Source organism: Silurus meridionalis, chromosome 9 (assembly GCF_014805685.1).
Source record: "Silurus meridionalis isolate SWU-2019-XX chromosome 9, ASM1480568v1, whole genome shotgun sequence".
NCBI lineage: Eukaryota > Metazoa > Chordata > Actinopteri > Siluriformes > Siluridae > Silurus > Silurus meridionalis.
This window is the reverse complement of record NC_060892.1, coordinates 9,058,990-9,082,304: the sequence shown is the minus strand read 5'-3', so window position 1 is coordinate 9,082,304 and position 23,315 is coordinate 9,058,990. Positions and strand designations below refer to the sequence as shown.

Here is a 23,315-nt window from a genome sequence, read left to right as displayed (position 1 = left end):
GCTGGTTATTGAAGGCACCTCTGTGAAAGGGAAAGGGTAGCTCAGAGTTTAAGACATTGAACTTTTGATTAGAAGGTCATGAGTTTAAATCCCAGAACCACAAGCCACCCCTGCTGATCCCCTGAGCAATGACCTTAACCCTCAACTGCTCAGCTGTTTAAATGAAAGAACTGTAAGGTGTCTTCCTCAATGCTGTATATATAAAACATTATGTAAAAATTTTTTGTTGTGTTTGGTTTTTAAAGGTGCATACGATACACTATGTTAAGAAAGCTCTAAGACACCTGAGCATCACACCCATATTTTACAATTTGCCCAAATTGTTGCCACAAAGAATGAAGTAGAGAAGTAGACAGGATATCTTCAGATATTGCATTACAATTTCCATTTATTGGAACTATGTGTTCCAGCAATACTATAATCCTGTGTATTAATAGAACTCGATGAACGCATGGTTTGCCAAGGATGGAGTGGAAGAAACTTAACAGAGCCCTGACCTCACACAAGGAGTGTGGTCATGTCTTTGTTGTGTTGTGGTGTTTGTAGTCCTGTGTGTAGGTATGCTTATGTATTAGTTATTTTAGTGTTATAGTGTGTAGCATGGAGTTGGTCCTGGTCCTGAAAACTTTGTTTTGCGCACTGCATGTGGTTGAAATGACAGTAAATCCACTTGACTTGACTTTACCTGAACACCTTTGGGATGAACTGGAGTGCTGACTATGTGCCAGACCCTATCACCAAACACAAGTTTGACTTCACTAATAGTCTTATAGTAGCTAAATGAGTACAAATCTCAGGTAGCTTAGTGGTTAAAGATTGGACTTTTGATCTGAAAATTAGAGTTTAAATCAGCCTGAGCCAGGCCCTAACCCCTAAACTGCTCTACTGTAAAAATTGGGTTGATGTGAGTTGTTTGTTGATCTGGATAAGTGTGTCTCCAAAATGGCATGCATATATCTCCTCACAACCACATGCCAAAGTCTAGTGAAAAGCCTTTTTTTAAAGGAGGGTCAGACTTATTATAACAGCAAAGTGTCCAATGCATCCCCCTGACTATTAGAGTTGAACCTTATAGAGATGCAGTCATGTGATGGCTACGATTTGTAGTATGCTGTCAATTATAGAACTCTGGTTATTGTGTTGTACAAAGTACTGATCTGATACAGGCGTTCTCAAACTCTCTGCAATCTTCAGCAACAATTTTCAGATACTTCATAAAACATATCAATGCACCAGATCAGTACGTAAACATAGATTCGATACTATCCTGCATTTTAGGCCAGCATTATCTAAGATGCATCACAGTTAATAACGGTTTCATCGCTGCAGTATAAATCAGTTTTGTGGGAGAGAAGATCAGTTTGGCGTGTTGCAGCTGACACAGCAAGGGGGAAATGCACGGAGAGAAAGGGTCGTGCCATGGAATTCACAGACAACATGAGCGCTCGGTGTATTTTTTGAAAGCTTTTCTTTTTCTCCCAGGGCCATTTTTGGTTTCAATTTTCATGTATTATTACTTGGAATTTCCAAGACTGGAGTGTTAAATGTGGGAGACGGTATGGGAAAAGATGTTTCCTAAAAATGACTTGCATGTACAGTATGTACAAGAGGTAGCTTTATACCAAATATGAATATAATTATTTGTGATAAATTATTTAATCATTTTAAAATTAAAGTGTGTGTGTTTTATAGTGGCTGAAGAGAAAATCACTGACTGATGCTTGCTTGAAGGATCTATGGTAGCAGTTTATGTGTTCATCTGAACAAGCTGTAATCGTGTATGTTAGAGGAAATACCACACCAACTCTGAGAAGTCTGAAGGATTTAAGTCATTTCCTATACCATTATTGCTCTGACGAGAAAATTATAGGTTAATATTAATGTGCTCATTCTGATATTATTGGTTTTATAATAAGAACTCACACATGGGTGTATTAAGGTGGAGGCTTCAAATAATCTAAGCCATATAGTACATCATATGGACAAAATTATTATGACGCCCGACTTTTCCAGCCATATGTGGTTCTTCCCCATACTTTCACCACAAAGTTGGAGGCACACAATTGTATTGGATGTCTTTGGAAGCGGTTACATTTAATTTTCCCTTAACTTGGCTAGGAGGCTCAAACCTGTTTCAGAATCACAATGCACATGTGCACAAAATGAGCATGGGTTAAAGTAAAAGATCTTGAGTGGTCTGCTATAGAGCTATGACCACAACTTTACTGAACACCTTTGAGATGAATTGGAACACTGACTGCACCCAGGCCTCCTCACCCTACAGTACCTTACTTTACTTACACCCTCATGGCTAAATGACCAAAAGAATCTCAACAAGCACACTCTCAGAATCATTTTCTCAGAAGAGTGGAGGTTATTAGAAGAGCAAATAGGCACTAAATGTGGAATTGGATGTACAAAAAGCTCATAAGAATCTTACGGTCAGGTGTCCACAAACCTCCATGTAGTCCATATAGTGTATATCAATTATAACATTTGATTGTACAGATTATAGTGATTTTTTGCATAGCTTTAAAAAAGAGATGTGTGCAGTGTCAGTGGTTTGTGACAGTCAGAGGTATAGCTCCAGGATGGAGGTGACATGACAAGGTGTGTTTTTTGACGTATTTTAAAGTGAGTGAAAAAACAACCTATTCATTGGGAATTTTCTGTGGTATCATAGAAATAAGATACATGGATGTCATGTTATCAGGCGGTTATCACAGGACATACACCCTATCGCAGTATAAAGTTTGGAAGTGTATTTTTGAATCCACAGAGAATGATGCAACTGCTTATAATAAGCAGAAAAGTTTATTATATATTTGTGACTTAAATATAATGATGAATCCACATAAAGTGTGAATTTGCAAAGTGAATCCTTTTCTGCTGTAGTCGGTCTTGCTTTGAAAACACTTGAAAATCCCCTTTGGTCAAATTATTTGCGCATTTGTTCTACCTTAATGGCGTTCAGAAGGAGGATATGTCTAAAAGCACTGCATACTTTGATGGTTTGTACTTTGATCTGGTTGAACAAAAAAGAAAAACGAACAAATCCAAAATGCGTTCAGTCGGCAGCATGGAGGGTTTCTTAAATGGCTTTCGTTTTTTTGTGGTGGGCGTAAGAGATGAAATGGAAGTGTGTGAGAGATGACGTTTCAGCTGTATGTGGGCAGGATGGCGTCCTGGCGGCTCTGAATAACAACAGTTTCGGTTTAGGCCGTGGAAATGATGGAGCTGCGATCCTGCTGAGCGTCTTACCGTTCCAGCAGCGTCACACTGAGACCTGCTTACTGTCTCCCAGCATGACACTGATGCTCCCACTCACATGCACACATATACACACAGTCGGTACACACCGTTCTCCTTGCGGCTCTTTTCTTTGTCTCAGAGTTTCAGTTCGGATCAGTTGCAACTGGAGTCAGTGCTGTTGATGACACAAATTCGGTGTCATGTTTCCAGAGAATTTGAAAGTTGGGCATGATTTTGAACCACATATGCAAAGCAAATGTTATTTAATCCTAATCCCTTTTATATACACGGAAATGTTGCATTTCTGTACGATCATGATGCAGAAGCGCAAGCGGTATGAGAAGTGCATTTCTGAGATACGGAGATGCTCCCTGTGGGAAAATATGGTAATCGACACCCACCAGTGATTGATGTATTGCACCATGATTGACACAATGCTGAAGGACAGGCTCCTGCAGGAACTTTATATACTACTCCAGCTTATTGTGTTGTTTCCTCAACATAAGTTATCACCAGGAAGTAAACTTGGTGTTATGGCTGTTAGCTGCATCGATGTCTCAGCTACTACATGCATCACATTGACAAGTAAGTAAGAAATAAAACAAGGTGTGCTGTTGTAGGCAAATGATCAGGAAGTTCATTGTTTTCTAATAACAGCATATCCAAAAGTAGCAAATTTGTGGTATTTATAGTTCTTTTAAATGCTTTTATTTTCTCTCCTTTGTAGTTTCCAAGAGCTTGAGCAGTTACCAAGAAACCACAAAAGCACAAACCTCTTTCAAAAAAAGGTTTAACATTTAGATCATTTGGCAGACACCCTTATGCAGAGCAACTATCATTTATTTCATTCATGTAACTAAGCAGCTCTGGGGTTAAGGGCTTTTGTTTAGGTACCCAGGAGTGGCATAACCTTTGGATCTAAAGTCCAATCCCTTAACCACTAAGCTACCACCTCCTCTTAACAGTACCTCGAACTGTTACAAAGCATTGATACTGGAGACTCCATCCACAAATAATAAACAAACATCTCCTCACATTCTTTCTAGTCCATGCTGCAATTGAAAATTGAATTGAAATTGAATTGAATAAGATGAAAAGATGAAAGAAACTCAAGAACTTCCCCAGAGCCACAGGTCCTATCTATAAGAGGTAGTGGTAGCTCTACTGATAAGGCCTTGGGTTTCTGGTCAGGGATTTTAAGCCCCAGTACTGGCAAACTTTCACTGTTGGGGCCCATGAGCAGGGCTGCCCCCAGCTTTATAATAAGCCAGGATATGCGAAGAAAGAATTTCAGTATGCTGTAATGTATATGTGACAAATGACCAGATTTTGCCTCCGTTGTACAACAGTTGGATAAAAGCATAAGTAATTGTAAAGCTATATGACCACTTTGCTGTGCACTGTATTCTGACTGATTTGTCAGGGTTTTCACTTCACCGTGCATCTCAACGTCATCGTTACCTAGCTATACAGGTAAGATATAGCTTAAAAAAGTGTTTTAAAAAAGAAGACGAAGAAAGGAAATAATCCCTGCTGTACTTTTTAGGACTGTTAGGGTCAGTAGGGTCAGTCCTGAGGGATATGCTTTTCACCTTTTTTTTTTTTCTTCGTACATACCAGAAAATAAATAAACACATATGGAACTTGTAGACACGTTTAGGACACTCTGTCCTACATTCAGCTCAGTTGTTTTTGCTCTCTTCTGTCTTCTTTTTCTGAATTTTTTCTCACAGCATGAATTTATTATCATGACTGCTTTCTAGTACATAATCCTTCAAAACAGAAAATAAAACCATGTTTCCATATTGTTGCTATTCAATAACCAAGTAAATAAAAAGAATGTCATATTTTATTAATTATATTGTATACATATTATATATATATATATATATATATATATATATATATATATATATATATATATATATATGAAATAATATTTTGATATAGTAAGACAGAATTTTGATTTTCTTTTTCATTATTAATTCATTTTGCTATTTTACTTTCATTTATATTAATACCTGCCCTTCAGTTGTATTATTTTGTGCTATATACTTAATAGTATTAGTTGTTGATGCGTTACATCTTGAAAAATTATATCTGCTCGTTTTATTATTAATTGTAGTGCATAACATTGTTATTCAAAATAGAATGTACTGTTTGTAAGGCTTATGCCTAGGGACTACTTTACCCAACAGCCACTGCACTTCCTTGTTTGGCACAGCACTCAGACCTGTTCTTTGTCACTTTGATTAGCATTTGTATATATAGCTTCACCCGTCACCCCAGTCACTGTCTCACGTTCCTCTTTCATAGACGTTTTTATGGTCCAAATTCTTTGAATTCTATCATATAATCAAAGCCTCAGACAGAGTCAATTGCAGTTTAGGCAGGTTTTACTGAAAGGTTTGCGTACAAGTCTAAAGCGTAATCCAAATATCAAAGTCCAAGTTCAAGCAAAGAGTCAAGCAAACAGAAAACTCCATATACATGGTAATATAGAGACAAGAAAACCACACAACAAAAGATCGAAACCAGCGAAGCAAACATGATAACAAGGTTTGCTATATACTACTGCGAAGTATAAACAATGCTGGTACTTCGCAGTGTTTCTATGAAGGAATGTCCTATAAAAAGTCTACAGGTGTGTGTTATTGAGAGGTGTGTGTTATTGAGAACAGGTGTGTTTCATAAGAAGTTGGGTGATTGTAAGTGTGTGTGTGTGTTTGGTAGTTGGAATCTGTGGTAGACATTTTTGTTGGCCATATGGGTTGCTGGAAGTAAGAGTTCTCCATAGACCTGACATGGTAGCTCAGTGGTTGAAGCCACATGGGGCTTCTGATTTAAATGACTTCTGATTGAACGGTTTAAATCCCAGGACCACCAGGTTGTCACCTTTCTAGCATTTGGAACTTTTTGTTCACCATATATTATATTAAAGTCACAAACTTAGTGCAAAAAAGAAACCGGGAACAACACCTTCACAAACAGGAAGTTTAAATACGCTGCCGGGGCCAGAATGCAGAAACTATGAGTACCAAGTGTCATGTACAAAATAAAAGATCTAAAAGATTTTTAAGCATATACATTTTCTTATACATTACATTAAATTGTTGTTTAAACTTTAACATACATTTTTTTTTTTTTTATTGTTCATCTTTGGAAAATATTTCTTTTAAACAAGGTAAATTTGCATAAACTGATGTTTATGTAAAACAAACTAGATTTTTTATAATCATTTATTATTAGATAATAATAATAATAATAACAATAATAATAATAGTGTATCTGTAGTATTTCCAAGTAGTATGTCTAGTTTCAGTAAGTATCTTGTTACGATAAAAAAAATCAATTCATTTAAAATACACGCTCTTCAGTTTTGGTTATGATGACACTTTTTTAAAGGTGGCTGCACTTAATTATCACATTCCCACACATTACTAATTAAGTATTATTTTTTGCAAAAAGCAGAAAAAACACTAGTTGAGGCTCTGTGGTTATGGATTGGATTAAACTAATTTTAGACAAACATAATAAAAAGTAAGTAAGAACTTATATATACATATGTGTATGTAATGACTTTAAGTTCAGAGACCTTCTGAGACCACTTTATAGGAACCACTGATCAAAAAGAAACTTCTCAGGCAGATCTTATATCATGTTTGGTTATTTCCACAGTGTCATGGTGACATTTTATGGAGAATATTTTTGTTCTATGTGACACTAACTTTGTCATCCTGAGGAGTCTTTAGTTTAAAGAACAGACACACATGCATGTGGATTCAGATGCAGTACTTGCAGTCTGAGCACAATGTGTTGATCCATAGATTGATTCATAGAGGGAAGAGCAATAGTCCAGAGACTCAGAGCAAACAAAAGCCTGTCATATCGAGGGATACATTTTGAAGACTCGGAAACAAAAGAGAGGTCGGGGCTATGCACCTCGTCAAACAAAGTAAGTGTCGCATGTTGCGTCTGCCCCGTCTGTTACCATGACAATCCAATACTTCCATTATGCAGTAGAATGTAGCACCGTATGATATTTGGGTCTGGTGTCGCGCCAATCACTGTTCCCAGTCTCTCCCCTCCAGAGCTGCTGTCCGTCCAGACACCCACGCACACACACGGCATTTTATGAGCTTCTATTTTCACGCCGAGATGAAAGCACCTGCGTATTATCCCGAGTCATTTTTCATATCCTGAGATCACAGCAAGTACTTTTTTTTTGCAGTTTAGAGCTCCGGCTTGCTGTGGAAACTTGGATATGCGTGTGTTGTTGCTCTCTCTGATTCATTCTTTCATTCTCTCCCTGAGGTTCATGTGGGATTTAGCATGTTGGGTGCTATCCATGGAAGACTGCTGGTGTTCCAGGTGACCCAGTGTCCTCTATTTTTTTCCAAATTTCTGGCATACGTCATCCGGGGCTTCACATTCGTTCCATGTCTAAATATAGGAGGAAATTTAAAATGAGCGATTGACATTTCGTGGTTTTGGAAGCTCACCGTTTTTTTCCTGTCACTTTGAACCCTTGAATACTTTGTCGTCAGGTGTTTGGATGTGCGGTTTAATACTCTGTAGGTGCGTTTTTCTGGAGTCAACAGTGTATAAAAATCTACCTGACCTTTGACAAAACTTTTTTTGTTCATGTAGACATTCACACAATGAGTTTCCAGAATGTTCTCGAACAGACAACAAGACCATTGCGGTGTTATGACTGGTTTATAGTTTTTTAGATGATGTGTTGCAATAACTTTTGGCTCAACGGGAAAAGTGTATAATGCTGTTACATTTGCACTTTTATTACTTCAGCGATATTTTTATGCGCTTGGAGTTGTTGGGAAAAGAAATTTACAAATGGACCAGGAAACTCTAATATATTTTTTATTGTGAATTTCCAGTGTTTTCTGTGTTTTTATTCCAGAAATAAAACACCATCTGCTTGTTTCTATGAATGAGTCATGCAGATACCAACATCTTTGTCACCATATTCTGTTTTATTTTTTTTTCTTCGGGTTTTTTTTTTTGTTTTTTGTTTTTTTACTTTTTCTTATTCTACTCAATTCTGTGCGTGCTTTTGCTGCTCTGAAGTTAACATGATTAGGGGTTATTGTGCAAGGTCGAATCTGTCAAGTGACATCAAGTATCAGTCAATCAGTTGTGAACTGACCAGGCTTTCATATTTGTTATATTTTATTGGTTCAAGGCTATGATAACAAACACTGTGTTTTTAAAAACTTCTTAACTGGTTGACCCCAGCCATCAAAGGCCATTCCATGATCAATTCCAGCCAAACTAGGATCCAAAATTCTCCAGAACAAATGTGACTTCAGAGCAAAACGAGCATGGCAGATAATCAATAGACACAACTGACCATTTTACTTAAATGTGTGTTTTGAAGAGATAAAATAAGCTAAAAGTGACAGCTGTAAATAGTTTTGGTTAGAATCAAACCCTGAGACTTGTGTAAAGCATTCCTCAAACCTAACATACTGGGCACCATGCTGGTGCCTTCCATCAGTATTAATGACATTCATTGAGGTAGTTGGCTATCAAGGTTTTCATGTAACATCAGGATAGGAAAAAAAACCAAAACAAAACACAATAGCTGGTGTTTCCCCACAAATATCAAAATTCAATCATGGATGGATGAATGGATGGATGGTTTGATTAGATGGATGGATTAATAGATCAATAAATTATTCATTCATTTAGGAAAATTTACATTACACAGGGGGATTGTTTAAGATTTCCAAAAGCTTTCTTTGGCAGAGAGCCTTCTGCTAAACAATCTTATTAAACATGAGAAGATCGATTTTTGTCATATAGAGGCTTCTATATCACTGACTGTTTAGATGCTTTTACTTGATGAATATGTTTCGTAAATGATCCCACAACATTAAATATGAAAGGATTATTATTAGGATAATATAAAATGTAAAAGGTTTAATAGACATGATCTAATAGATTTGATGGATAATTGCTATGGGGTATGATGAAGAAAAGAATTAGGTGAAAAAAAGTGTACTGTAAGAAAGTGCTGACACTGGAGACTTCTTCAAGAAAAGAATAAATGGATTTACAGTTAGATCTTTTTTTTTTATGGAAAACTTAACCACTTAGCCGCCCTTGGATAGTTTCCCTCCCTCGTCATCACAAGAACTAAAATGAATTCTGAAGCCATATATTTCACATGGTGTTATTTCATAAACACACTGTTTGTTGCCCAGTTCTCAGTCTGCAACTGTGCTGAGCAAAGCACAATCCCTATCCTACAGGGAGATTAACTCTCCTCCCAATTCACCCCTGGTGCACTTGCCTCCCTTTGGGCCTCATCCTATCACTGCTACTGTTAGCTGGACTAGAACCCAGCACTGTCCTGCCAGCTGCACATAATTTATCGTTATTACACAGCAGAGGTTACAGATAAAACCCTGTCTGAAGAAGGAAAGCTGTTTTCTGGCTATAGCCCCAATGTCATGAAAATCATAGCTAGCAGAAGCACAGGAGAAATCAGATTTGGGATACAGCTGGTCTGTTGTGTCCACGTGTCTGGCAACTATATTATGTGGACATATTAATTCAGTAAATTCTTATTGAAAAGAGGTCATGCAGTTAGTTGGTTGGTTGGTGCAAGCCATAAAATATATGATGCAGAAATAAAAAAAATGTGTGGGTTTTTACACATTAACATTTTATTTCAGTGGAATTTGGCTAATGAGAATTTACAGATAAGTTACACTCCATTTAATGGAGTAAGTTTGGGGGAAAAAAGAAAAACACTAGCTAAATGCTAGTCTGTGTTGTGACACTGAAACTGGAGTCTGAACAGTGTAACATGTAGTCAACAAATTGCCACACCATCTTTGTTCTCATGTAAACACTGTGTAGGTTGTGGTTTGATAATGCCTGTGGACTGTCTGAACAGAGTTGTGTTACCTTGGTCATAGCTGTGAAGTATTAATGGATAAAATAAAACAAAGCGATGCTTGTGGAATCAATCATTATTACAAAGGGATGTGCCCATTAACCCCCTCAAGTGGACTGTTATAGGATTTTTCTCCACAGTCAATATGATGTCCAGTTTGAAATTCAGAGTTGTGACACCTTTTCAAAGTTTGGAGAGTTGCAGGGGTCCCACAGAGCATGTCTGATTTATCCTCTGTTGCCCTTTTCTTCTCTGACACACTTTTCTAATACCTAAGAGAATCAGCTCGCTCAAAGATAACGTTAGTTAGCATTTATTTATTCAGTTAGTTAAGATCAAGCTATTTATTTATCACTGATTTCATCACACTGTATCAAAGGCAAAAGATTTCAGGATTTTTAAAATAGAGTTTACATTTTTATGGTGACAGAATTACAGATCAATGCCTCTACTCCTGCTGTAAGATTTCTGATATTGTTATTTACTAAAATAAAAATGCAAATTCCTAAAAGTATCACATTTAGCGGATAATATTGAGTCAATACTGTAGACTTCTACCTGGCAAACGGCTGCTGTAACCATAAAGACCACTTTGTGTTCATCTCAGCAATCTTATTTACATTAGGGTTATACTGAATATCTTTTCAACACTCTTAGTGCTCTTTGACTAAATAGTATACAGCTGTCGGAGCGTAATGATTTATAATCCAAAGATCAGTGTGACCCTGAAAAGGATGCGTTTCAATTTGAGTCTGGTTCCTCTCAAGATTTTATTTTTATTATTGTCTCAGGGAGATTTGCTGCTATCACCCTTGGCTTGCTCCTGAGGTTTCTAAATCGAGATCTGAATTTTTGCTTTGTGACAATGCTTTTTGTTATTTGAAATGAAGTCATGATGACCTCAAGACCCAGGTTCGACCAGTTTTTGGTTCTCACAAAATGCTGCTGGAACTGAAACGGTTTTGCCGGTCATGAACCAGTTTCTCTCTCAGAATAAAATGTGGAAAAGCCTCCTGCAAGATGTCAGTGGAAAAAAGTGTCAGCTCAGTGGTTCTGCTTTGGGTAAAAAGAAAGAACTGCTAAGTGCATTTGATGGTCAGATTCACACATGACCTGATTTTAGCATTAGAGCATCATCTTTATTGATTTTGAGCGGAAAAAATTTCAGAACAGATCCGCTGTTAGGGTTTATGAAAGGAATGTTTTTTTCCAGTTTGGTGCACTTTAGAGTTACATTAATGTTCAAAACTTTTACATTTATCATAGAAAGAATTTAAAATTGAGGCAAAATACATTCCAATTTTAAATCGGAACCGTTCAGGTTTTACAAGTGTTTCTCGAGATCGAGTTAAAGCTCATTGGAAAATTTCGAATTACTAGCTTGGGAGAAGCGTGTGTAAAAAAAGAAGGTTCAGACGGTGCTTTGGCTTCAAGAAATTTGTGTCTGTTTTTTTTTTTTAAAGGAGTCTCCATTGTCAGCATCTATTAACAGTTACATCTCAGACACTTGATGTAGTTTTTCTGAGACTGAGCGCTTTGTGGCTTCATGAGAACTAGCTTCATTTTATTTCCTAATTAACTTAAAGAATTGTATTTGTTTCTTATGAGTGTGTATTGACTGTTTACAGAGTAATTTGAGGGCATGCACTGTCCATTCAGGCTTGTAGTTTAAACAATAGCCTGTGATTTAGTGCATTATACTATTTCACTTGGGTTTAAAACATTCAGAGTATATTCTAATGTTTCAAAAAGTGAAAATGGTTGTTTAGTTTCTGTTAGGTCCTAGGCTTTGTATTCAGGTTATCAGCACAAGCTAACTGCAAAGTGCATTTTTTAGTGGTGGCTGAACGGTTAAGGCTCTGGATTACTGATCAGAAGGTCAGGGATTCAAACCCCAGCACTGCTGAGCCCTTGACCAAGCCCCTTAAATCTGTCTGCTTCAAGGGGTGCAGTATAATGAATAAACCAGTATCATGCATAAGCATAAATACATACATTATATATATATATATATATATATATATATATATATATATATATATATATATATATATATATATATATATATATATATATATACAACCTCTGACTAGTTACACCCAAATTAAATAATGCACTTAGTAGTGAGAAATGATATTACATTTACTTAATTTACATATTACATGTTAAGATTTTTGTTTGCCAATTGCAGACTAGTGGTAGCTAAGTGGTAGATGAAGGTGTGGAATTTCAGAAGGTTGAGTTCAAATCCCTGAATTCCCAGGCCAATGTTTGGCAATTAAAAAAAGCCCTTAACTCTCAGCTGATTAGCTGTATAAATGAAATAATTGGAAGTAACATTGGGTACAGTCTTCTGCCAAATGCTATAAACATTCGGCAATGCAAACTAACTGTATTAACATTCTTCAAATGAATCATCTATCTATGTCTGTTTATTCCAAACTTAAGTTTACTTTGTACTGTCTCTATACACATTTAATGAGAGGTTGTATATGGATGAGATACATTTTTGTTTGAGTTTTATTTAATTTTTTTTGCAAGGTGAGTAGTGTGAACTAATTGCAGGGATGAACTGTTGCTGTGGGTTGTGAGAGAAGACATAAAAAACTGTCAAACCATACACTATGGTCGGAGGATATTTGAAATATCATTGTCGTATAATTTTCAGAAAATTTTCATTTGCATGTTGGTCGCTATGATAAAAAAAAAAAATCACAGCTTTGTGTTGCATGTTTGCAGGCCAAAAAAAAAAACACAGCTATGTGAGCTTATGGTTATCGCTGCTATAATTCAATTCAATTCATTTTTATTTGTATAGCGCTTTTAACAATAAACATTGTCTCAAAGCAGCTTTACACAGATAATGTGGTGATAAAAAATGAATATGTTCTTTATAAGTAAGTTTGTAAGTAAGTAAGTTCCTAATGAGCAAGGGACAAACTTACTTATACTTATAACATAAGTAATAATGGAAAGAAACTTGATTATGAGCATAAACTCTATGGACAAAAGCTGCTTTAGAGCTCTGATCTCAACCACACTTCTGGGATGAATTGGAACGCTGTCAGCACCCCAGGCTTCCTCAGTACCTAACTTTGCTAACACGCTTGTGGGTGAATAAGCACAAATCTCTACAACCCACACTTTATCTAGTGGAACATCTTCCCAGAAGACAAGAGGGTATAATAACAGGAAATGGTTACTAAATGTGGAATGGGATGTTCAAATAGCAGATAAAACCTAATGGTCAGGTGTCCACAAACTTTTGTCAGTATAAAACAGAAATTTCTGTCTTGTAACACCAGTCCTGTTTTGCTTTATCCCTATTTTATTTTATGTTTTGTCTAGTTTTGGCAAGTGCTTGCTTTATAGTATATGAAAAGTGAAAATATGTCTGTGTTTGTGTAGGCGTTTGTTTATGTCTTTTACATTGTTTTGATGCAGCAGAAGCTATGTAGAAGTATGACAAAAGTTCAGTCTTTTATCAGCATTTTGATTTTTTTTTATATTTCTCCTTCAACAATGTCGTTTTGAAGCAGAATTTTCTGACGTGGGCATAACGGATAAATCCAGAGTGGTTCAATTGTAGGGGAGGGTACAGGAGAACAGAGCTCTATGACTATAATTTGGCAGCAGTGTAAATGATACCATGGAATCAAGGTGATGATGATAATAATGATAGTTATATAATACAGTTTCATAGTGCTTTATGGCGCTTTTTAGAATTGTAGAATGTATTGTGAGCCAATGCAATTGTATAAAATTGGAACTGTGGTTTAAAGACCATTTAACTGAATTGTATTCACTTTGATATTAAGGCAACTATAGAGAAAAAAACCTGTTTTCTTAATTATTTGCAGGAATTATATAACCACATTTGAAGTTTTGTCAATGACTGGGAAAAGATTTTATTATCCATAGTCAGATTTGGGGGGTATGTATACAGAGCATGGTGACATACGTCAGACGAAATATAAAAGTAATTTTGTGTGACAATAGAGCAATAAAGGCGGTCGAGTGTATGTGTTATGTGTATGTAATATAAGGACTTTGGGAGAACTTTGCTGATGTTGTAGTGCAGCTGGATTTGTGTTAACTGTCTATGTATGTGTGTTGGTTTTAGGCAACTCCAGCAACAGCAGCAGGCAGAACTGGAGGTCCATCAGAGAGACGGCTTGACAGCATATGATCTCTCACAGGTACTTACATAAGTACACACACACACACACACACACACACACACACACACACACACACACACACACACACAACCACGTAAACACAACTTTTTTACAATTTAATTGCATACAATTTTTCCTAATGAAAAGTATGACAAGAATATTGGAGCCACCTGGAAACTCTTTCCTGACTAAAGCATTAGGGCAGACGAAAAAGCAAATGAAATTCTGCCCAGCAGAAAAGGCAATTATTTGAAGGTGAAAGGACGTGAAAGACGTGGCAGACGTGTATTACACCAACTTTACCTAGGTGACCTTTGTCTTGCGAATTTATAAACTTCAGTCTCAGCAGGGTACGCTGTTATAATAGAGCCGTCGCTGTCGTTGACATATGCTATGATTTTCTTTTTACTCTTGACATTCTTGCAATATTGGCAGCTTTGGTTATGATACAGAAATAACCTCTGCCAACCGAAAATCGAATCCAGTTATGAAAAAAAATAACGACTCTCTTATATTATCCTGACATCATTAAACGCCATTCATGCTATAGAATTATTTCCATTTCACGGAGCCAACCTTTCCAGTGGAAGCCACCCACACGCAAGCTTTGCGGTTCTCTATGCATTCAGAGCGTGCCACTAAAGTTACATGACACACGCTATGTAGGATCTGGTCTAATTTGAAACACGCCGCTAGGCTATAGCAACCAGAATTAGTGCATAGCCGTTCAGTGAAGTCATGTGGTAGTAATCCGTCTTTGTCAAGCTCGTCCTCAGGCATGTTCGATGCACGCTTCTAAGTGTTTATACATATTTGAAATTGTTTTAGTGCTCTCCCAGACTTGATAGAAGCTAGAATCCATAAAGCTTTGCAATTCATTGAGAATCAGCGTTGTATATATTGACCTCTGTGTGTTTTTTATGTGCACAAATCTGAAACAGGAGAGTGCTGTATTGTAAACAATGTAAGTCATGTTCATAGGTATGTAGTTTGAATGAAAAAGACTTTGATTGGTCTCAGCTAATCTGAATTCTTCGATTCTTAATGATTTTAATGAAATCTTTAGAGAAAAACATACTATATATTATATTATACACTATCAGGAAGTACGTCCGAGTTTCCAAAAGTAATCCATTCCGCCGAATCTTTGTGTTCTACTGTTTTCTACAATTGGTATGAATTTTATTGTTCGCAGGAACGGGAAGTTAGATTGAAATCTTCAAACAGCATGACAATCACTCAAATATTCAGTCAGTTTCTGCATCGTTTTAGCCTCTGTTTAATAAGGCTTCCGTGCCGACGTAAAACTGTCTAATTCAAAGTATACCTTTTTTACATGATACACTACTTCTTAAAGTGTAACAGCATGGCTGCTATTCCTGCGCACTTTGTACTATTTAAAAGGAAATTTGTGTGGTGGTGCACTTTGTAATATTTCAAAGTTAGCTCAAGCAATCCATTTGACTTGTTTCAATTTTTTTTTTTCAGTTTACAGACAGATCCAACAGTGGAGACACTAAAACTGTCACTTCTATCATCACTAATGGCTTTTAATGAACTACTTTAAGACTTAGTGCGACTGGTTTGACTGACGCTGCATACGGCCAAGCGCATTAGTCGCAATTAAATTTCAAACAAAACCCAGTAATTACTATTTTTTTTCTTTTCCTAAAAAGCTCACTATGTGACAATCTGAAAAGTCTGCTTTCATGAAGGACACCAGGATTTGGAAGTGCTTACTTATAAAATACAGATACAGCCAATCAGATTGTAGCAATCAAGATTCTGAAGCTTGTAGACAGAAAAGTGTACAAAAGATTTCCTTTACTTTGAGGCGTAGATTAGTGTCTAGAATCATTTTGAATTTGTTTTTCATTTTAAAATGAAGTAAAAAGTCTGCTACTTATCAGGGTATGCTAACTTATTAATGCTGGGATGGTCTGCTGCAACTCTGAAGCTGAAGTAGTTTGCAATTTTCAATGGTTTTAATCCATTTATAGTTGCATTTAATGTTCGACCACTTTTTTCTCACGTTTTTTAAATTACCAAGACAAAAATATCTATATCTATTGTCTTGTCTACCCTTTATCTTCTAGCCATACATGTCTGTATGCTAGTTGTTACAATAGAAATGGAAAAAAACATTGCAACAAGTGCATGGGTATAAATCTGTGATTTTCCTGTTTTTTTGGGGTTTTTTTTTTGCTGTTGTAGAAAATGAATCAGCCCCTTCTGGACTAACCACAATACAAGCTTTTGTGATTTATTTTATTTACATTGTAACACCAAAGTCCTAACACACATGTAATGTGCTGTATAGTTGTGCTTGTGTGTGGCTATGTATGAGGTGTGTATTTGTGCTTTCTGTTCCTGTAGGTGCCAGTGGGCGGCGTGGCAGGAGGTGTACACGAAGCAGGAAAGAGCATTGACAAAACGGAGACCCTGTTTTCTCAGGAGAGAGATCCACGTTTCGGGGACATGTACACAGGAATCTCTGGCTGTACGTATTATGCCTACGTATTATACATTGCACCATTTTGGGCTTTTTCAGACGAAAGATGAACAAAGTACCTACATCGTAGGTACTTAGATAAACATTGTGAGGGAGCTTTAGACACAGCCATTGTCAAAGTCTTGCAAGCTGAGAAAAAATACCTGAGAGAATATTTTTGTCAGAAATTCTTTTACCTACATGTAACGACCAGGTAATAAAAATTCAACATATCTTGAGCGGTAGCCTACGATTCCATAGGTGTCATCAGTCTACTTAAAGCGAAGGGCTCTAATATTACAATGTTTGGCCTGAACTATGTCTGAGAGGTGACAGAAGTTTGGGAGGTTCTTCTGAGGATTCTTTTTTTTATTTTTATTCTTTTTCTAAACACGATAACAGAGATCAAGATGTGAGCAATTCACCAGATAAAAAGAAACTTGAAATAAGATATTCTATATAGATTTTTGTGCAATCAAAGGAAGTAGATATTTCCTCTTTTCTTCTCCTTCATTCGTAAACAGCCTTTATGATTTTTAGGTGCATCTAGGCTCGTACTCTGTGATATCAAAGTCAAGATTTTACGTAGTGATATGCAATCAGGAGCCTCATGGGATATTTTGCTTGGCTTGTATAGCGGTTGTTGCTATGTGCTGCCGTCAGCGAACTCTTGCTGAGGTTTATGTTGGAGAAATCGAGCTGCATCTTTCAGAGAGCATGAGGAGAACATTAAAAGGAGAAAACTCACAAGCAGGTTTCTCTGCACACTTACTGCCCTCACCACATGCTTATTTTAAAGACCATGCTATCTAGATTAAAGAAACATACATCAGTAACACATACTGACCACAGATACATAAGTGGAACAAAAATGAAAACTTTCCTACAACAAAAATTATTTTCTTTCCTTTCCTTTCAGCTGGATTGAAAATGGTAATTAAAGCAGCGATAGTGCGAAACCGTTACATTTTTCCGACTAGGTTATCATAGCAGGTATTGGAGAGTCCTTTGTGCTTTCTTTAACCGGCGAGCACCGGCGTGCGAAAACAAAGAGAAATATGGTTCAGAAGAATCGCGTGCACAGTGACGTAAATCCAGTTTTTAATGTAATAAATCTCTAGCAATAACTCAATCCTTCCCCTTAAGTCTAATCATAAGGGAGTTTATAAGGAAAGCCAGTGGGGACTGCTGTATTATTTCTTTTGTAAAATGAGCCATTGTGTATCTGATCTCTGTGCTTCCTGTCAGTGTGATGTATCTTTGTTCCTGATGCAGATTGTCTTTGATTGTGCTGCATCGTCCATGATGCAGAGCCTGTTTTATGAGCCATGAGCTGTGCTCAGTAGAGCTGATAAGCCTGTGGGGTATTGCATTAGGCCACAGGAACATTTATTTGCTGTGTGTGTGTGTGTGTGTGTGTGTGTGTGTGTGTGTGTGTGTGTGTGTGTGTGTGTGTGTGTGTGGGTTGGTGTAGCGGATAAGAAGATGATGGTGCCCTCGTCTACTGCAGGAGGACAACAGCTATATTCCCAGGGTAGTCCTTTCCAACCAGGACACTCAGGCAAGAACTTCAGGTGAGCAGTGTGTTTGTGTGTGTGTGTGTGCGTTTGCTTGTGTGCTTTCAATTAGACATTTCCATAAGCTCCATTTGATATCGAGTGTATGGGTATTGTCATTTACCTCGCGCAGCCTACAGTTGTTCGTTCTGCCCTAGACTATACTATCCACTGTTCATATTCTATAATTAGTCACTAACTAATGACAGCATTTATTCTCGAGTCAGGGCCTCCACAGCGAAACAGATGTTCGGTGAGAATCCCTGTAGATGAATGAAACATGCAGAGTGCATAAAAACCCAAATTGATTACCGCATATAGGATTTTCAGGGGATTTTTTTAAAACAGCTTTTATTTAAATTTATAATGTGGAGCTGTGCTCAGGGCTTTTCCCTTTCAAATCTCACAAACACTCCCTGCTCCTGCAGCTATTTCTGTTTGCGTTCCCTCGCAGTATAATCGATTGGTTCAATTCCTCTCAAATATAAACAATCCACTTCTTTTAAAATTTCGGGAGGAATGCAGGAAGTAGCAAATAGAAAATAGTGTTTACGCCAGCGAAGTAGTTTCTCTCTATAACCCCAGTCTTCATTTCTGACCTGCTCCTGCCTGCAAATGCAAAATTTTGTAAACACGTACCCCCTTCTCAATGCTAAAAGTGACACTTGGGAGTGCATTATGCGACTACCTCAGCTACCAAGGGTACGGAATCCAAACTATTTGTGATGCACCCTGTGTGATGTGTGTATTTCAGCTCCTCTGTGATTCACGTTCCCGGAGTAAACGACATCCAGTCATCTGCCGGTTCAGCGGGTCAGAATTTGGCTCAGATTTCCCGGCAGATTAACTCCAGTCAGGTGCAGTGGTCAGGCAGCAGGCCACCGTTCTCTGGCCAGGTGAGAATCACACTTCATACTACCCTGTTCTGACTTAACATTCCCTGTCTATCTCCTTCACACTTTCACACATTTTTCATGAATGTACTTTCACACTTTCCTCCCATTTCCATCTTTGCACACATCCACAGGTTTTTGAGAGTTTTTGCCACCTTTATATATTCACACATTCATACACTTTTATAATATTTACTTCTAGAATATTCTACTGATCCACTCTTTCACACTTTTGAGCCATCTCCTTCCATCTTCGCTTCCATACTTTCAATCCTACTACAGAATTTTCGTCCATAGTTTGCTGCTTTCCTGCCAAACTGCCACACTTTTCTTTTTTTTATTAATATGTTTAAAACTTCCCTGTCGCACTGAATTGTTTTAATTTTTTTTTAATTTACATACACACACACACACACACACACACACACACACACACACACACACACACACTGGGCTTCCTGTTCTTTACATTTCACTTCAAGTTGTATTCTGTATACAGTAAAACCCCATTGTACCAGCATAATTCGTTCTTGAAAATTGCTTGTAGGTCCATTTGCTTGTACGTTTGAACAAATTTTCCCCATAGGAATGAATGTAAAAGCGATTTAATCCGTTCCGAGACCTCATTTGATCGTTAATTTCTGCACTTATAAAGTATTTTTAGCCTATTTTAACAAAAAATTACACCGCAAATTACCGTAATGTAAACATAATTTAACACTTACCCATGTGGTAGTGGTTGATTGCGAGTGTAAGACACGTACCACGCTCGTAACCTTTTTGGTTTTCATGGTAATTCTATTTACTTTCTTTTTCACAGCACTATAACTGATTTTCTTGGGAGACATTTTTCAAGATTTCTAGTGAAATAAAAATATAACGCTAAAAAAAGTTACGTTTTTGCTGCACTGAACAACGAGAGCGACCGAGTGATACGTCACCAACTAAGCGACCGATGCTTCCCTCTGTTGAAACCGGGGAACCGACAGCGTGGGTTTGCTCGTGCCTTCGAAATTTGCTTGTGAAATAGGGTAAAGTTTTGCGAGCAAGGTCGCTCGTATCTCCGTTTGCTCATACTATTAGTTGCTCGTACAACAGGGTTTTACTGTATAACAGTGTGTGTAAAAAATCCTGTTAGGTTTACATTTTAGTTAAAGCAGATTTTCTAAGTTATCACATTTGTGTCTTGTTCACTTATTCTTATAAGTTACCAAACGCATTAATAGTACATTTAGTTTTGGCCACAAAACTCTGAAAAAGCTCTGAAAACGACAAAATAATGACTAAAACAGTAAACACTTACTAAACAACAACACATTCCAGTAATGCAGTTCAGCCATTGCAGTTCTTCACCGACCATAGACACACAGCCCTTTTTCTCTGAAGCCATATCTGGATTGGTTTCTTTCATCATTAACATGAAATGACTGAGTTTGAAATGATTTCTTTTAAATTTGTGTGTGCAATTGAAATCTAAATCAATTCACATATCTAAATCTTACTACCAGCATGAAGGTGCTCACTCAAGATTCACATTAGTAATAACTCAGGAAATTAATGTTTTTTCTTTCAGTCTAACTGGAATTTCATTTATTTTGATTAACACTACATTTTTCAAGTGCAGAACATTTACAAATAAATTTGTTTAAATCCGTCTGATAAATGAGGCCCGTTGACACTTCCCAAGCGCTTTCCCATCCACAACATTTTCTCTTCACATGTCCCTAGTCCCTTGCCGTTTTCTGCCTCACTTTCACATGTCTGCGTCTCCACACTTCCATCTTTAGACTAATCTATCTCGAATAGCGGAACATTACATTAATCGCTCTGCGTGACAGTTTCATTGGATCCAGGCGCCCATGTGGGCAGAGAGTGATGGCTGATTTGATTGTTCCCCTTTGAAAAAGCTTGCGTGTGATCTATTTTCACTCATTTGTGTATACAGAAGAATACAGTTTCACATGTTCATTCTGTAATCTAAAGGACTTGAAAAAGAATGACCTGCGAAGCAAGGGTAATGAATTCCATTCACTCAGTTTAGATTCATGTTAACCACTTAACACTGAGCCAGACTGTTTTTTTTTTTGTTTTTTGTTTTTTCCAAAATGTATACATCATGTTTGTGGGGCAGTATGTATAGCAATCGATAAATATCTAATTGAGGATGATTGCTTTACAGCTTCTAGCCATTACTTCTAGAAGCTTCCAGTGATTGCTGTACTCCCAGAACAGATGGAAAAACAAGTGCTTTGTGTACTTCAAATTGGAATCTAGTTTACCATAATTCCTGCTCATATTCACGCCATGCATGGTAAATATGAAGTACTGCAGGGAGTGACTGGCCTATTAAATGACTTTATGCTCATTTTAACAGCAGCAGCTCCCGGCTCAGTCCAGTAAGGCTCAGTCTTCTCCATTTGCCATCGGCTCAAGCCACAGCTACCAGGCCGACCCGTCCTCTTACAGCCCGCTGTCCAGCCCAGCAACTTCTTCCCCCAGTGGTAACGCCTATTCCAGTCTGACCAATCGCAGCACTGCATTTGGTAAGACCTTATGTTTATTTCATTAGGTACAATGTCAGGGTCATGATTTCAAACTAACTTTTTGGGTGTGTGTGTAAAAAAAATTTTGTGTGTCCAACATTAGTTTTTTGTGTTTGTTTGCGATACACTTCAGCGATGAGGCTAACTCCAATTCCCAAAAAGTTGGGACACTGTGTAAAATGTAAATAAAAACAGAATGCATTGATCTGCAAATCTCATAAACCCATATTTTTATTCACAATAAAACATAGAATTCATACATAATGTTTAAACTGAGGAAGTGTGCTATTTTAAGGGAGGCAAAAAAAGGAATTTTTTAATTCGATGACTGCAACAAGTATCAAAAGCCCTTGTTTTTTATAGACAGACAGACAGACAGACAGACAGATAAATAGAACCACTATAATTTCTATCATTTCTTACATTCAGTGTTAACCAAATGAGGATGGGTTTGACTGAGTTTGGTTCATCTTAAGGTGTCTTCCCTATACCATCTTAGGGTGTTGATCCTTACCACTGTCACCACTGGCTTACTTTGGGACAATGTCCATTGAAAAATACAAGTACAAATGCAATATACAATACAAAATACAATAAAAAAAACATTGAAAGTTCATGTCTGGGCTATGATACATGATGATACTATGATATTTTAACATTTCTTCCTTTGACCTGGCTTACACACATTCATGCCTACTGCAAACAGTTTTGACGACAAGATATCTGAGAAATTAAGCATTTTATACCACAGCCTACTCTAAAAAATACCCAAAATTTCCATCAAATTTGTCTCGCCATCACTACCAGGAAAATTAAGTAAAAGTAATGTATCTTATTATTGTAGGCTCGGAGAAGCAGGCAAGACAGAGTGTATATGCAGATCTAGATGAAGGAAATGAGCAACAGATGAACCAGTACGCAGGCAAGATTAAGCTGTTTGGACAGGAAAAGTGCTTGGAGTGTATAATTCCCAGCTTTATATAATAATTGTGGCGTGAATTTTGGGACGCGAAGACTAGCAGGCACGGTCTGTGAAATGTCTGCAAAGAAATTGAAGTGACACTCAAGGCAAATCAGCTTGAAAGATCATTTCAGCAAAATATACTTCCATTCCTTGTAGCTACATTAGCTGAACTGCAAACTATAAAAAGAAAACAAATTTTGGACACCAAAAATGTCATCGTTGATTAACAAAATATGGATGAAATGTAAAGCGATGCCAGTATCATTTGTCCAGACACAATTATCCAGAGCAAATGGTTAAGGGTCTTGCTAAAGGCCCAGCAGTGGTCGCTTGGTGGTGTTAAGATTTAAACTCATTACCTTCCATCTGAAGCCTAAGATTTTAAGCTACTACATTGCTAATGTCTTAATTAATGATCTGGCCCAACATGAAGCCGAGCTACAATCACTGTAGAGGTTTAGTTCTTTTCAGCAGCAGATTTTGAAGTGTTTTTATACATCTTATACGGCA

The 23,315-nt window shown here is 37.2% G+C and overlaps 1 protein-coding gene across 4 annotated transcripts in view; it reads left to right on the top strand.

Moving 5' to 3' along the window:
• Positions 1-23,315, top strand: part of arnt2 (aryl-hydrocarbon receptor nuclear translocator 2) — a 111,564-nt gene that overhangs the window by 72,433 nt on the left and 15,816 nt on the right. For 2 of the 4 annotated variants that reach the window (XM_046857776.1, XM_046857778.1), the window contains 5 exons: positions 14,301-14,376; positions 16,735-16,858; positions 18,324-18,423; positions 19,160-19,301; positions 21,676-21,841. In XM_046857776.1, coding sequence (XP_046713732.1) covers positions 14,301-14,376; positions 16,735-16,858; positions 18,324-18,423; positions 19,160-19,301; positions 21,676-21,841 — 608 coding nt within the window. Of the gene's footprint in view, positions 1-14,300; positions 14,377-16,734; positions 16,859-18,323; positions 18,424-19,159; positions 19,302-21,672; positions 21,842-23,315 lie in introns of all 4 variants that reach the window. The other 2 variants (XM_046857774.1, XM_046857777.1) reach the window with 1 other exon arrangement.